Genomic DNA, 16,868 nt, shown 5'->3' with positions numbered 1-16,868 from the left:
CAGTAATACTAAATATTGTATGTCATTAAAAATTAAATAATAAAATATTTTTAAATACAGAAAAATGATTTCCCGTTATTTGAATTATTATTATAATTCATAAATTATTTATTTATATTATTTCATTATATTAAAAAAGTTAATAAAATAATGTATTCTTAGAACCTATAACTGGTGTGACATAAAAAACAAAAGATAAAGTTCATCACAAACGTTTTTGAACTGCTGTGAGTTCTTCTTCAGGTGTAAAATGGAATTTCTGATGGATTAGAGCGAACGGTTAAGGAAATTCGAGAAACATTTGAAGGTGTTATATGAGATGCATGTGTATTTGTATGGTTAACATATCATGACACTTAAAGTTCGGAGTCCATCAACGCCTGCCAGGCCAGCGACAAAACCAAGTCATCTCGAAATTTCACTGCCCTTGCCACATATGCTGCCGACCCGGACATTGTGGTGGCCTTCCACCAGGCGAAACTCATCCGCACTACATCACATGCGGAACACCGTAAGTGGATAGATGCCATTCACTTTTATAAATCGACCCTCAATGACAACTGCATCAATTTTAAGGATGAGTTGGTTCTGTCACCAGCCTGGCAGGCGTTGATGGACTCTGAACTTTAAGTGTCATGATATGTTAACCATACAAAGACACATGTGTCTCATATAACACCTTCAAATGTTTCTCGAATTTCCTTAACTGTTCGCTCTGATCCATCAGAAATTCTGTTTTACTCCTGAAGAAGAACTCACAGCAGTTTGAAAATGTTTGTGGTAAACTTTATCTTTTGTTTTTTATGTCACACTGGTTATAGGTTCTAAGAGTACATTATTTAACACATCCCAGTGTTTTGTGGTGTAAGTTAATAAAATGTTGGATGTAAAAAACATAGCTTTGATAACATTTTCAACAAATTTGCATTTTATATGTTTATAGCATTTCATCCAGTTTTTAATCAAATTATAATTATCATTACTGTAATGAATTACTAAATTTACTTTTAAACATATTTTTAAATTATCTAATTCAATAAAACTAGAATTTCCACTAATTGTGGTCTAATTACTTTCACCACATAATGTTATCTCTTGGTTATTGTCCTCAGTATAGGCCAGTCCCAAATAATTACAATAAGAAAATGTAATCTTTTTTGTAACAGAAACTTTGCTTATTGTCAGGAAAAGTAATTGAAAGAAATGACAGAATTTATTTTCTGCTTAAATATAAAATTGTAATTACCAATGCAAAAAGAAATTAAAAGATGTAAAAACTTTTATGTAAAAAAATTTAAGATTTATTTTGGACTTGGACAAAACAATCCAAGTCCAAAAATGTTTTAAAAATATTGAAATATAATGAAACATTTTTGACCGGATAATTGAAGTGTTGCCTTATATTTCAAAATCAGAATATATTGATGGATAAAGGTGAAATAAACCAACATCCAGCACAAAAATGTAAGACAGCTAATGCTTTTATTTTGCCAGTATTTATTAAGCATAACCAGTTTTGTATGGTTTATTTATATATCGATGGATTAACAAAATTTTCTTTTTGGCAGAATAATTTTTTCTTTAATAATTGAAAAAGTAAACAGTAATATATTTACTTATTATAAAAAGCTTCACACCCTTTGATTATTATATTTTTTTTTCTTCTATCAATATAGCTACCAATTTGGCTATTAATGAGGACTTATCACACCACAATAAAAAATGACCAGATTAGAATTAGGTTCTTTTAATTAACTCCAAAATGTACATTTCAGGTCTTTTGACCCTTCTTCAGTTGAAACAGACAATTTCACCCAATACATTATAAAACTACAAGCCAACCAATGCCATATGTCATCGGGCTAGATAACGGCTATAATACTAATAAATTATGAAACAATTTGGTACTAGAGGGAGGCATTAGGTGCCATCTCTTAATAAATTTAATAATTATAATTTTTAATTAAATAATTTAAATCTACTGGAAAAAAATAATCGGCCCAGTGCTGGACTCAAACCCACAACTTCCTCTTACCGTGAGGATGTGTTGCCAATTATGCTACCCGAACCTCCGGGTCTGATCTTGTCTTCCCGTACATATAGCATTATGTTATACCCATTGTTGGTCATTACAGTGCCAGCTTAATTTATTAGTATTATAGCCTGATGACATATGGCATTGGTGGGCTTGTAGTTTTATAATGTATTGGATTTTTAATGATGTCGTTTGTTTATATAAGCCTTGCTAGGGTTTGTGATGGCTGGGTGAGTGCCTTAAAAGTGTGTTTACAGAATGTGGGCGCTCGATGCGTCACCAGCCAGCATATTCCAGAAAAAAAACAACATTCAATGAAGGCTATTCAAAACCATGCTACCTGTCACTAATCTCTCAAAGAAATCACAGAACTTTGATTGTGAATATACAGCAATTGACAACACATTTCACATCTTTCTTATTAATTACATGACAAGTCATGCACACTTTCTTCATTTCAGATCTTCCTTAATGTTAATGTGAATCATTACTCAACCTGAACCTGTTTCAAACTGCTGATATTCTATTGTGATTCATCAGTTAGCCATAATGTTGTGAGAGATCAGGCATATTATTGTTTAATTCCAACTTATTCATGGACAACCAGAATTGATTTGTTTATCAGAAGATTCCTGTCCATTTTTTGAATGCTTCAAACTATCTGTACATGAATGAATGACTGGAAGCATTTTACCAAAAATATGCTGCAACTGATAAATATCAGCTGCAGCTGTGTATTTTTTGAACAAACCAAATGTTGACCATGGTAGTCTCCCTCCATTCTGTCTGACTGATGCTTAAACAATACTGAAAAAGTCCTCCATATGTTGTGATATGTCAGTCAATGAAACTATTGCACAAACACTTAGGATCAGGAATGAGTGTACTATCATATGACATTGTTTTATTTCTCATGTAATGCTTTTTGTTGAAACAAGCATCCAAGTCTCATATACAGTCGACCCCCCTATAATGTGCATTCCTATAATGGAAATTCCTATAACGTAGCAAAAAAATTGCAGCAACATTCGTTTAAAGGAGCTCCTAAAATGTCGTCGCCGACTCGTTTCGCGACAAGATTGATAGAATCTGAACCAATGAGCAGCCGAACTACTTTCCTCCGCCCTGCGCCACGCTACGGAGGGACTAAATTGAGTTTGCTATCGTCTGTACAGTATTATATATAAATTAGGTACTGTACATATAATTATATATTAATTATATATAAATTAGGTACTGTATATATAATTATATATTAACTTAATTTATTGTAACTTTATTATAATTATATATATGCTTTCTGCCGCCTGGCAACACGCTACGGAGATTTTAGGCTAGTAAGTTGAGTTTATTATCGTCTGTACAGTATGTAAATTAGGTACCGTAAGTCTAATACAGCACTAATTTTATACATTTCTTGTGAAAGAAACACTTCTTATTCAACGGCCATAAAAATTATTTATATTAATGATGTCTCCAAAGGTCAAGTTATTTTTATGCGAAAAATTCGTTATTAGAAATCGCGGCCGCCGTTTAATGTGCTGTTCCGCGATGAAAACCAGCTTTAAGCAACGGCGTAGTCGAACGGTACACACTCGGTAAGTAATCCTATAATTTTTTGTTTATAGCATAGTTTATACGGATTATTCCCAAAAAATTATACGTGTTTTGGAAATGTTGAGTGGAATTAGTCTAGAATCGGTTAATTTTATAGAAGAAAACCTTTCAAACAGCCTTAGTCCGTAAACTTCCCACCTATCGGGCTGCGATTGGCTCATGTATTTAATCATTCCTACAACGTAAAATTTGATTAACGTGGAACGTATCTAAGCGTTATAGGGGGGTCTACTGTATTTCTAAATGTGCCTATATAATCAATAAATGGTAAAAACTAAAAAACAAAGAAAATGGTTTGCTTTGTACATATGATCAAAAGAATAACCTTATAAATTTATAATACAGTAGCTGCTCATTATATTGCACCTTATTATATCATGGATTCAGATACATCATGCTATTTTTTGTCGCCCAAATTTTAAAAGCACTTGAGTCAATAAATTTTAGAAATCAATTGCCATTGAATTTCTTTGCCAATTTCTTCATTTCTGAACCAAAAGTTCTAAAATTTTTATACAGTAGTTATTCAATACTTTATTTTGCTTTTAAAAGAATTTTTACTGTTTGTAATTTTAAGTTTTCTTGTTCTATTGTATGTTCAATATTTATTTTTTAAATTTTCAATTACTGTATATATAATTTTTATTGAAAAATATAAATTACATGAATTTTTAATAAGTGATTTATTCCAAAATATATTACTGTATAATAAAATTGAACTGATAATTTGTTTTTATATCGACAGCATACGTCTTTAAATGTCATTATTCAAGGAATAATAATGCTAAATTTGCATTCATGGCATCAATGTTTACGTAAATGTCATTTAACATAATATAACCACGAATAAAATTCAGTATTGCAAAACTAACAAGGAGAGCCTACGGCTTTGGGGTAACGGATTTTGATGATCTTTGGTGTAGAAGTAGTACACCATGTGAGTGTACTACCTGTAAAATACTAAAGTGCAATACTCAAATATAATCGAGAAAATCGAACTTAAAGTTTTGTTAGCACTTTATATATAAATTATACGTATTTCTATTCGAGCGTCCTGTGGCAGAGTGGTAACGAGTCTGATTCATAAGCTTGAGTTCTCGGGTTCGATTCTCGCGTATAATTTTTTTTTTAATTCATAAATACTTATAATGTATTTATTTATTTACTCATTCATTTCTTATTATTTATTTATTTTAATTTAATTTCTACTATTCCAAGTCTAATATTTTTATACTTTTGTTGACAATAACGGCGCATTCTTGACACCTATGTGTCAACTTTCCCATCTAATTGTTATCACTAACGGTGACCGATCTAATTCTCACTAGGAGCGTTTTTCTATCAGAGTTCTTTTTCACTCACTCTTTAACAGTTCGTTTCTAAATTTCGACACGAATAGACGTATTTGTGTAGTAAAACTTATTTTGAAAAATTATTTTATAATTAAAAAATGTCGTCAAGAGAAGCAAGTTCTTCATGTTGTGACGAAAAAACTGTTGATGATAACTCTTTATACAGTGATGTATCAAAGCAGCATAGTGAAGTAAAATACTAAAGTGCAAAACTCAAATATAACCAAGAAAAACGAATATAATTTATTGAAGCAATATTATATAATTACATAGCATTGTCAGATGTACATGATCGTGAATGATACTTATGATAAAAACATTCAAAACAAAAATTCTGTCTACACCAAGAACAACAAATAAATGCTGCTTTTTTACAATTGCAAGGTATGTTTAAACGAGAACTTGTTTAACTCCTTAAGGACATAGACATTTTTGAGATTAATTTATTTAAACGTAAAAAATACTTAAAAACTGAAAAAAAACGAAAGAAATGCGTTAATTTTGAAGAAAAATCTTCAAATTTTATTTTCCTTTGTCTCGCCTTTCTGTGAAATTTAACACCGATGAGTCATTGTTTACACATCTGGATGACCTTGAACACAGCTGGAGTTGGATTTCCCGGGACATTCTCATAGACGTCTCGGGATGACAAGGGTTTAAAGTAGGGTGACTACTAGCTAGGCCTATATTTTTAAATATTTTTAAAAAATTGAAATTTTAATTGCGATTTCCGACCCCATCTAATTAATTAAATTTATATATAATAAAATATATTAATTAAAAAAATTAAAAAACTATCGGAGGTCGTTTTTGACATCAGAAACTAGCTTTAAATAACTTTAAGGAAGGAAAATCCGTGCGCTAGAACTTTAGAACGATGAATTAATTTGATAAAAAATCCCATTAAAAAACAATTAAGCCTTAATCGAGCCTTATCAAAGGCTCATTAAAATCGCGATAAATTTTTTTAGCGCGGGAAAAAAATTTTGAAAAAATTTGGAGACAAAAAAACATTCCAAAAATTCAAGGACCGCGTTTTATGTAACGCTATGTAACTTGCCCGAGTTCTCTCGGGTTATGGGCTTAAGTTATATAATATATTAAAATAAATAAATAATAAGAAATGAATGAGTAAATAAATAAATACATTATAAGTATTTATGAATTAAAAAAAAAATTATACGCGAGAATCGAACCCGAGAACTCAAGCTTATGCATCGGACTCGTTACCACTCTGCCACAGGACGCTCAAATAGTAGTACGTAAAATTTATATATAAAGTGCTAAAAACCTTTAAGTTCGATTTTCTTGATTATATTTGAGTATTGCACTTTAGTATTTTACAGGTAGTACACTCACATGGTGTACTACTTCTACACCAAAGATTGTCAAAATCCGTTACCCCAAAGCCGTAGGCTCTCCTTGTAAGCTTATTTTATATCAGAAACACTTGCTGATGAATCATATTTAAATAAAAAACTATTTCAATATTGTAATTATAATACTTAAGTTATAGTTTAAAAACTTCTCAAATTAAATTATGATTTTTTATTTGAAATGTTTAAGTTGAATAATACTGTAATTTTAAAATTTATGTGAAATATTGGTTCTTAAACCAGTATAAATTTTATAAATAAGAATTTTGCTCATTTACTGTTGAGTAAGTAATTATCATATAATTATCAAAATTTATTTGTTTTATTTTATAAAAATTATCTTAGGTGAGATTATTTGTCCAGGCCAGGGGTCGGAATTAGCGGCTTGTGAGCGGCATGCGGCTCTTCGAAAATAAACTCCAATTTCATCTCAACTCATTTCACCGCGGCCTTATAACTTATGAGTTTATGAGATAGAGCCGCCGAACAAACTTCGATTTGTTCTCCGTCTGCACATGACCACACTCGCGTTGATCAATATGAGTCACATAAGAGTGACAGCATTTGAAGCATATCTATATATATAACCCATTGAACGCATGTCCGTCCATCCGTGTAACGTTATGCACTAGAGACGCCACTGTCTTGTGTCGTATTTCNTGTTCTCCGTCTGCACATGACCACACTCGCGTTGATCAATATGAGTCACATAAGAGTGACAGCATTTGAAGCATATCTATATATATAACCCATTGAACGCATGTCCGTCCATCCGTGTAACGTTATGCACTAGAGACGCCACTGTCTTGTGTCGTATTTCGCACATTTAAATTAATATGTGGCTCTCTGGTACTTTTGTTATCCTGTTTTCATGACAATTTGGCTCTTCTCACTTGACAAACTGCCGACCCCTGGTCTAGGCAATACGCCTAGACAAATAATTCTCCTTTAATTAATACAACAAATTATTTACTTGTACAACTAAATCTTTTTTATTTTCACAAATATGAATATAGAAAGAAAAATACAGAAAAACAAATTTTTATTTATTTATTAATTGCATTTATAATATGTAATAAAAAATAAATTAAATATAAATAATAAAATTAAATACTTTAATAAGATATGTACAGTAATACCCCGAACTTACGCGATAGGTGGGACCGAGTGATAACTGCGTAAGTCGAATTCGCGTAAGTCGGGGTATAATTTCCCAATTTGTGTAAAATCCAAGTCGGATGTATGTAAGATAATAAATGTTCTCATTAATCTTATCTCATCTTTTGATTCGTTTACGGTTACAAGAAATCACCACATAGAATCTCTCAAGTCTCCGTAGATATAACAAACACAGAAATAAATAACACAAAATAAATTGTAGCTATATGTCGATTCAGCGTGACATGTCTGAACATGTAAGCTGAACAATAGTATGGGGGGAGTGAGTAATCAAGAGTTGCGTAGTGCTCAAACAAAAGACGAATCAACAAGATTTGAAAATCGCGTAACTCCGGGTTCACGTAAGTCGGGGTAGCGTAAGTCGAGTATTACTGTATTAAAATTTAATACTCATACAATTCAGAAAAACNAACTTACGCGATAGGTGGGACCGAGTGATAACTGCGTAAGTCGAATTCGCGTAAGTCGGGGTATAATTTCCCAATTTGTGTAAAATCCAAGTCGGATGTATGTAAGATAATAAATGTTCTCATTAATCTTATCTCATCTTTTGATTCGTTTACGGTTACAAGAAATCACCACATAGAATCTCTCAAGTCTCCGTAGATATAACAAACACAGAAATAAATAACACAAAATAAATTGTAGCTATATGTCGATTCAGCGTGACATGTCTGAACATGTAAGCTGAACAATAGTATGGGGGGAGTGAGTAATCAAGAGTTGCGTAGTGCTCAAACAAAAGACGAATCAACAAGATTTGAAAATCGCGTAACTCCGGGTTCACGTAAGTCGGGGTAGCGTAAGTCGAGTATTACTGTATTAAAATTTAATACTCATACAATTCAGAAAAACATTTAATATTTAATAATATTGAAAATAACTGTAAATGTTAATCATCTCAATTATGTAATAAAAATATTGTTTATAAATTAGTTTGCTATTTCAGAATCTTAAAATCAATATTCATTTTACCTGCTTTGTAGGAATATTACTTTTGTCCTTCGATAATCCAAATTTCAATATATTTGTAATTGTAGGTGGTCTCCAAGTTGGCCATGGATTTTGAAAACGACCATTAACACATAATGACCTCTGAAGTTCTATTTTTCCAGGATGTACAAGAGAATTTCTTTTTACCACAGGATAATATTCTATATCACTACGAAGTGAAATTTGATCACAGGCACTTAATGATGATATATCACTAACACTTCGAAAAGTATCATCACTTCTTTCAAACTGTTTTAAAGGCACTGGCATTTGTGGTTCACAATCATATGTATATTTATCACTGCCGGCAGAACAGATCATTGAACTGCGACATATTAACTGCCGTTCATTATTATTTGATGCATCAGAATATGAATCATATCCATCTTTCTGATTTTTGATATCATTTGATGAAACAGCTCCATTTGTAATTTTATTGTCTTCAGAAGTGCTTAAGATTTTCTTTGCACGAGATGCCATTCTCACATAATGTTTTATCTAAATTTGAAAAAAAATAGTTTTAATATTAAAATATTTAATAATTAAAGTAAACATTTAAAATAAATGCAGCTAACATATTCATAATTTATATTTTCTAAAACAGAAAAACTAAAAACTGTATTATATTACAAAACAATTGCACTGTCTGTCCTATTGTCCTTTTATAATATAGCTATCACATATAAATACATACTTATTATTATTTTAGAAAGTATAGTTTACATCAAATCTCTTAAATCTAAAATACCTTAAAAATACAGTAGAGTCTCGAAAACTTGGCCTAATGTGGACCGAAGGGTGGCCGAGTTTGTGAAAATGCCGGGTTATCGGGAATGGGGTTAAAAAAAAATAAGTATGAGTGTTTCCTCAGAAAATACTGTATTGTACTTGTATGTATTGTTTACTTGAGAATACAACAGAGAATAAACTGCCCAAATACCCTTAAACAAAGGAAAAGTACGTCCTTTATGAAGGCATAGAGCCTTTACTAAATGAAAATGAAAATTAATGAATACACTGTGTACAGTAATTTACCTGATAAGACAGACCTAAGAAAAATACTTTATGAGGTATAAAGCTGCCTATAAAAAAAATTAATTAACTAAGGATTTTTTTGCCCTGCCAGGGTGTGGCCGAGTTATCCGGACTGCAGGGTTATTGAGTGCCGAGTTTTCGAGACTCTACTGTACTTTTTTCTAAAACTGTTAACATTGCTAAATTTTTCATTTTTTATAATGCTGTTATATACAAGTTGTGTTCAAAATGTTCCAGAGATAATAAATAAAGAAGTTTATTTAAAAATTTTCAAAATAATTACCCTTAGAGTCAATTACTTTTTTCCAATGATTTTTTCCAATTCAGGAAATAATTGGGAAAATTAGCTTCTTTCAAGAATAACAAAATTTTCTTCATTCATTTTGTATAAGTGCTGGAATTTTTTTTTTTTTTTTTCATTTGTTCAACATTATTATCTGGTTTCTGCATTGTTTTGTATAAGTTCTATTGAATCAAATTGCTTTTCTTTTAAAGTTTTTCAAGCTTAGGTCAAAAAATATTATTAGAAGTTAGAGTGAGGAAATACAGAGGAAATACAGAAGAATCTCATAATAATGAGATTCTTCTGTATTTCCTCAGAGATTCTTTGAGATCCAGAAATGAGTAGTTACCTTTAAACTGGTCTTTTGTCTGTATATTCTCTATCACAGGAAAGAATATTTTGAGAGAGATAATGCTTTTGATTTTTTCAAGCAGTTACTTGGGAATGCCACTAACTCCATCTTTTTTTTAATGATTCTATATCAATTACTAAACCATTGAATATGATGTTAATCTTATCTCTTACTTCCAGCCATCCATCTCTCTAAGTATCTTGAAATATTACCATCTAATTTCTCCTTAATTAAGTATGCACACTTTTCTAACTAACTTAGGTTACTAAAATTTTTATTTGTTAAGAGACAATGTTATCTGAGACATTCAGACATTACAATCATTATAAAACAAAAACATATTTTTCCAAAATTACATGCTTTATTTGAACCTTGTGAAAATTTAGAATACAAAATTATAGATCATGTGATAATGAAATATCACATGATCTATAATTTAGTATTCTAAATTTTCAAAAATTTTACAATTTTATTGTTAAAATTCTGTACTATGTTGCATACATAGATAACCCAAATATGGATAATTAATCTAACAGAATCATGACATCAACAGCAAAGATAAGCTATTATGAACAACCAGAATCACCTCTGTCTCCGGGAGATGAGTTTTGTCTCCCAGAAATACCTGTATCTCTGGGAAACGAGCTTCATCTCGTTTTGATGTCATTCATCTTCAAAAGAAGAGACTAGAGACAAGTGACCAGAATATGGCACCTGGTTTTGTCAGGTATAAGGCATAGTTGATGATCAGGTTTTTGAGCTGTTCACTCAGCAATCTTACGTCACCAACCCTTACAGCAAAGCTGTCGTTAATTCGGAATCAGCAGAGAGACACTCAGATGAAACACATTAAACTGGTTAAGGTATCTTTGTTTAATCAATGAATTAATGTACAAGAGTCTTTATATAACGGTAGGACGAACGTCCGCATGTGTCGACAGACGGTAGTCCGAACAAAGGAACAAGTTAAGACAAAGGGTCATAAAACCTTTTGTTTGATTATTGGGTAGGTCCCTCTAGTGCAGGGCTTCTTAAACTTTTTTTATTCACGACCCCATTTATGATTGTGATTTTTTCGCGACCCAAAGAAAAATATAAAATAAAGATATATACAAATTTTCAAAAACAATAATGATGTACTACCTTGTCTCTTGTGTTACAATGGAACAGAGACAACTGAATATACGGAAAAGCGATAACACTGCACTAGTTCATACTACAATCAGTGCTGCTGAATCATTGTCTCCCTGCACCAGAAGTGACACAAAGAGCAACTTACGAAACCTATGACACAAAGCTTGCCATTTTCAAACTCTCACAAATTATTTTCAATATTTTTCATTAAAATCTCGCGACCCCAAGATTTCGCTAAGCGACCCCAAATGGGGTCGCGACCCATAGTTTAAGAAGCCCTGCTCTAGTGGGTCAAATTGGTTTGTGTCGAGAGTATCGACAAAAGCAACATCCATAATTACACACAAGCATCTGATTAAAGTTATGCATTACTGTGTTATATAATACCTAATGCACAACCTTTGTTGTTGATTGTTATTTCTATTTATTGTTTCTGTTTTAATTTTTTGAGTTATACCATAATGCCTCATATTTTGAATTTAATTCATTCCAAGAGGCCATTTGAACTTTGAATCATTCAAAGTTCAAATGGCCTCCGAAACAATTTTTCTCATTAGAAATAATGGAAAGTCAATTAATCCATTTCCAGATCCTAAACACTATCTAAACTTAAAATAGTAAATACATATAATTTAAGATATGTACAGTTAGTTAGTTATTAATATAAAAATTTCTTTAAAATTGAATATTTAACTTTTTTTAACAAGAAAAAAATACAAATACAAGTAATACTGTTGTAATATTAATAAAACTATCAATTTTTTAAGAATGAACTAAAATAAAGTCAATAATTTTCATTTTCATATTATTGGCTCTAAATTATTCATTTCATAACAGTATCTATACTATCCAAGAAATATGCACATTATGTTATCATATATAATGCAATATATACAAATAATATAATAAAATTTAATACATTATTAAACCTGTTTAAATCTATAAAACTTCTCACTCAAATAATTACAAAAGTGCTAAAATATTAAGACGTCCTTATTTTAATCAGGATTAAGACATTTTTCCTGATCATCACAACTAATTTGAATAAAGTAGTTTTTTAAAAATATTCTAATGGTACTATTTAAACATTTGAAGTATAGTATGTCACTGAAACTTGCATTGTAAATATAAAATAAAACATCTTATGAAATAATGTTAAAATAGAGTATATTGTAAGGTATTTTATTTTATGGTTTATAACAGAAATTTCAGTGATATAATTTGTTTTAAATTTTAAAATAGCAACATTAGAATATTTTTAAAAACTAATTAAATTAATTGTCATCTGATAATGAGACAAAATGTTTTGAAAAATGTTTACCTTGTTTAAAATAATGACTCCTTACTATTTTAATTTTTATATTATTAAATTTATTTAATTGAAATTATTTCAATTTTATTACAAACTAACAAAAATACTAAATAATAATTGATTTTCTTCCAAATATTTATTTTTTATATTTAATTTCAATATTTAATATCTGATTGATTATTTGAATAAACTAACTAATAAAAATTATTAAAATGGAGTTATCTGCTATTTTTGGGGTTTCCTCAGCATTTTTTAGGTTTGATATAGCTACAAGTAAAGATAGGCCTAAACTTCCTTCGCAAACAACTAAAGTAATAAAAATTATTAAAATGTATTCAATAATTAGGTTATATTATTGATGCATCTTTTATAATAATCATAAACATAATTTATCATTACTATTCCCTGTTTAGTTTTCATCATTAAGAATAATTGAATATCAACTAACATATCAAATTTTCAACTTGAACAGTTTCATTTGTCAACTTGCTTTGATTTTTGATGTTCAATGTTATCACTTATTTTAAATGTCTTCCATCTTAATTTTATTTGGCTACAATTTTCAAATTGCACACCTATAAATTCTCATTGGTATCTGTTTGTGTTTTGTTAATCTTAAGAAAGATGAAAGTTGAGACCAGTTATGGAAAGCTTAGTGGTAGGAGGTCCCAATTAACTATATATGAACTTCAAGTCTGGACCAGAAGTCATGTTATTTCAATTCAAAAATTTTCTTCAGAATGGAATTAGATAGATGACTGCCATGATTCAATTGTTATCAGGAAAAGTATGATGTACAGGGGTAAGACACTACTAAAATTAAGAGCATATATTTTAAAGTAAATAAATTAAAATATGATTAAAGATTGTAGCCTGGCATTGTGACAATGTCACAATAATTTAATTTAACATATTATTTAAAATATATATATTACAATTAATACAAAGTATTAAAACAGACCAGGAAAATAATTATATGTACAGTACAGTACATTAAAAAAATATTACAATATTCTGAAGTATTAGATCTCCATTTTGAAGAAACACTTTGCCTTCTGTCCTCATACCTTCAGGAACAAACAGTCTCTACAGGTGGTAATGTCTTTTTATTTTTTTTCTTTTATCTTTTTTATCTTTTTATTTTTATTAGTTAACCTTTCTATTAAGGCTTCTCATCCACCTCAGTATGTAAAAACTTTTATAATACAGCTCTTAGGTGGTGGCCCAATCACAATAAATTATTTTTTAAAAATATAAATAAACTGTATTTTAAGTTTTTACTTACCAAAGTGGATGAGAAGTTTCAATAAAAAGGTTGACTCTGCCTATAGAGACTGTTTAACAACGATCTTTCTTATCCAAAATTGGATATGAATTTTCTGCCAGTAGGACATGGATATTGTTTTGAATAATCTCATTGAATAATCATTTCATCATGTACAGCAACTTGTTAAATAAAATCCAATCACTATTTATTTATTTCTTGAAAAATATGAGAAAAATCTTATAGCTAGATCTTATTAAAGTTTATAATTGTTGCTATTATAGGAAAACAATATGAAATGCTGAATCTACACGGTGGATGGAAAGTAACCAGGGATTGAGAAATTTACTATAATATTTGTAATAATAATGCAATCATGCAGTCATAATAAAATTTGTGTGTACATTTACCGGTACATCAATCAATAAAATTTTATAATTCCCACATCAGCAGTCAGGGCAATGACTAAGAGAGGCTGCATGCACAATGGCAAAAAAGATGGCCAACATTTTGTCTGTTCAGGAGCAAGTGCAGATTGCTGCACATTATGAGGTGTGGAAATTAGTGGTTGCTGTGTGTGAAGGTTCAGCGTATCATAATCCATCTGGAAATAATCAAGAACTGTCATTTGAAGCTAATGACCATATGTTTGGTTGTGAATGCACAAAGAAATTGTCGTCATTTATATCACAATGACACCTGGTTGATAGGAAAGCTAGGACAAAGAATAAAAAAATTCTATTATCAGTTTTCATTAAAATGAACCTGACGAAAGGCATAAAACAAATTGAAAATTTCAATATTCTAAAATCCATGGGCAAATTTCAGACAACATGCATGCTTTCTTGAATAAAAAAAAAATATAGAATAACAGAGTTTACACTTAAAAATTATGAAATTTTGTACGAAGTATTTCCCAAACCATGTCAGAGTGAAACTGGTAGTTGTGTTGTTTGGAGGATATTCCCAATTTTCAAACCATGTTAGAGCAAAGTCATGTTGTAGAAGTACTATGTTGTACAAGAGATACTTGTAATTATATTAAGTATAGTAACTCTATATACATTAAACATGGATACCATAGTATTATTTTTGTCTGAAAAAACAGACAAACTTTTTGACTAACTCAATAATTTAAATTCATGTCCATACTTCAGTATTTCAGTAAAAATAGAACTTAGGTAAAAGTTATCTAAAAGTAAAACATTGCTATTATTAACATAGTAAAATAAATAAAATACAGTGACCTCTTAGTTATACAACTATTAAGGAACCAATGATAAAAATCATATATGAGAGAGTTGTACAAAAGAGAGATTGACCAACTTGAATGAAAAATGTTAAAAATATAACTTTATGACATTACCACTAGTTTTATCTAAATATACAGCCAGCAACCATTCTCTTTCTGAAAAGTGATATATGTTCAGTACGAAAATGCTCTCTGCTTTATCATCTTCCTGGGCATCTGTTTGACCGATGGCAAAGTGAACCCATTCTGTTCTTTAATTGATAATCACAACAGTAAAGTGAAATAAAAATATATTAGTCAGAAACATATGTAGGGGTTTAGAACTGAGTGTGTCATTTAACTGAGAGTCATTCAAATGAGAGATTTAAGATATTATCTCCCATAGGCTTCAGCCAAGACAAGAGAAAAAGTCTCATAACTGAGAAAGTTGCTTAAATGAGAGATGTATGTATAAGTGTATAATAAGAGACTTAAATGAGAGGTGTATAAGTGAGAGGTCACTGTATTATTTTAGAATATAGTTCGTAAAAAGGCTGTTAAAACACCTAAACTAATACTCATTTGAAAACTGATACAAGTATATTAATTTTTGTTTCTAAATAAATGATTATTTTCACTCTAGACAGACTAACCCACCTTGTTTTATTGTTTCATTTATTTCTTTTAATATATTTTTATTCTTTAGTTAACTTCTAATTACTGACGAAATTCTGGATACCTAAAACCAGGAAATGAAAAAAAATGAAAAGATAGAAAAGAAAAATGTTGATAAAATAATAATGTCATTTTTACATTAAAAGTTACATCCAATCCTTATTTATATATATATATATATATATATATAAAAATACAACTTGTAAGTAATTTGAAATATTTAAAGCAAATTGAATTTTTTGTGTTTTTATCGTCATGATTAGGTGCATAGATAGACACTGAGCATTTCTACATCATCTTTATTCGGAATATCCTATAGGCCGATACGTGTTTCAGGTATAAGCCCCTCATCTATCAACATGACTTCTGGGATTTTTTATAGGTGGTGTTGACATATATACATTCTGTTTAAAATTACTTATTTACAGTTAAAATTGTTTTACTGTTAAAATACCATTATAGTTTAAAATATATTTACAATTAAAATTACTATTACATTTAGAGTTTTTTGAAGTAACATTTGACATAATGGATGTTACGTCAAAAAACTTTATGAGTAATAGTAATTTTAATTGTAAATATATTTTAAACTATAATGGTATTTTAACAGTAAAACAATTTTAACTGTAAATAAGTAATTTTAAACGGAATGTATATGTGTCAACACCAACTATAAGAAATCCCGGAAGTCATGTCGACAGATGAGGGGCTTATATCCAAAACGTGTATTGGCCTATAGAATATTCCGAATAAAGATGATGTAGAAATGCCCAGTGTCTATCTATGCACCTAGTCATGACAATAAAAACACAAAAAAGAAGACACAGTTTCAGAACACACAACTATAAGCAAATTGAATTGTCATTAATTAAGTACTTAAATTTACTTATACAGTACAGTTGTATGATCACATTAATCCAAACAGTTTCTACCATTCCCTTAACTAAAATAATAGACTTATCAACTGTACACTTGCAGATCACATGTAAAGAAAACATAATTCATGCATTTTAAACAATGCTGCTTATTT

The 16,868-nt window shown here is 29.9% G+C and overlaps 1 protein-coding gene across 2 annotated transcripts in view; it reads right to left on the bottom strand.

Annotated features, from left to right (window-relative positions):
• The window catches only part of LOC111613185 (N-acyl-phosphatidylethanolamine-hydrolyzing phospholipase D-like), a 45,978-nt gene that overhangs the window by 15,752 nt on the left and 13,358 nt on the right, over positions 1 to 16,868 (bottom strand). The window contains exons 2-3 of one of the 2 annotated variants that reach the window (XM_023354533.1): positions 15,821 to 15,902; positions 8,535 to 9,050 (exon numbers count right to left, since the gene is read on the bottom strand). In XM_023354533.1, coding sequence (XP_023210301.1) covers positions 8,535 to 9,032 — 498 coding nt within the window. In that variant the 5' untranslated portion in view covers positions 9,033 to 9,050; positions 15,821 to 15,902. The remainder of the gene's footprint in view (positions 1 to 8,534; positions 9,051 to 15,820; positions 15,903 to 16,868) is intronic. The other variant, XM_023354532.1, reaches the window with a different exon arrangement.

This window comes from Centruroides sculpturatus, unplaced genomic scaffold (genome assembly GCF_000671375.1).
Source record: "Centruroides sculpturatus isolate CEXI.00-Female unplaced genomic scaffold, Cexi_2.0 scaffold1858, whole genome shotgun sequence".
Lineage (NCBI taxonomy): Eukaryota > Metazoa > Arthropoda > Arachnida > Scorpiones > Buthidae > Centruroides > Centruroides sculpturatus.
Note: the sequence above shows the minus strand (reverse complement) of the source record. Positions and strands in the feature narration are given on the sequence as shown.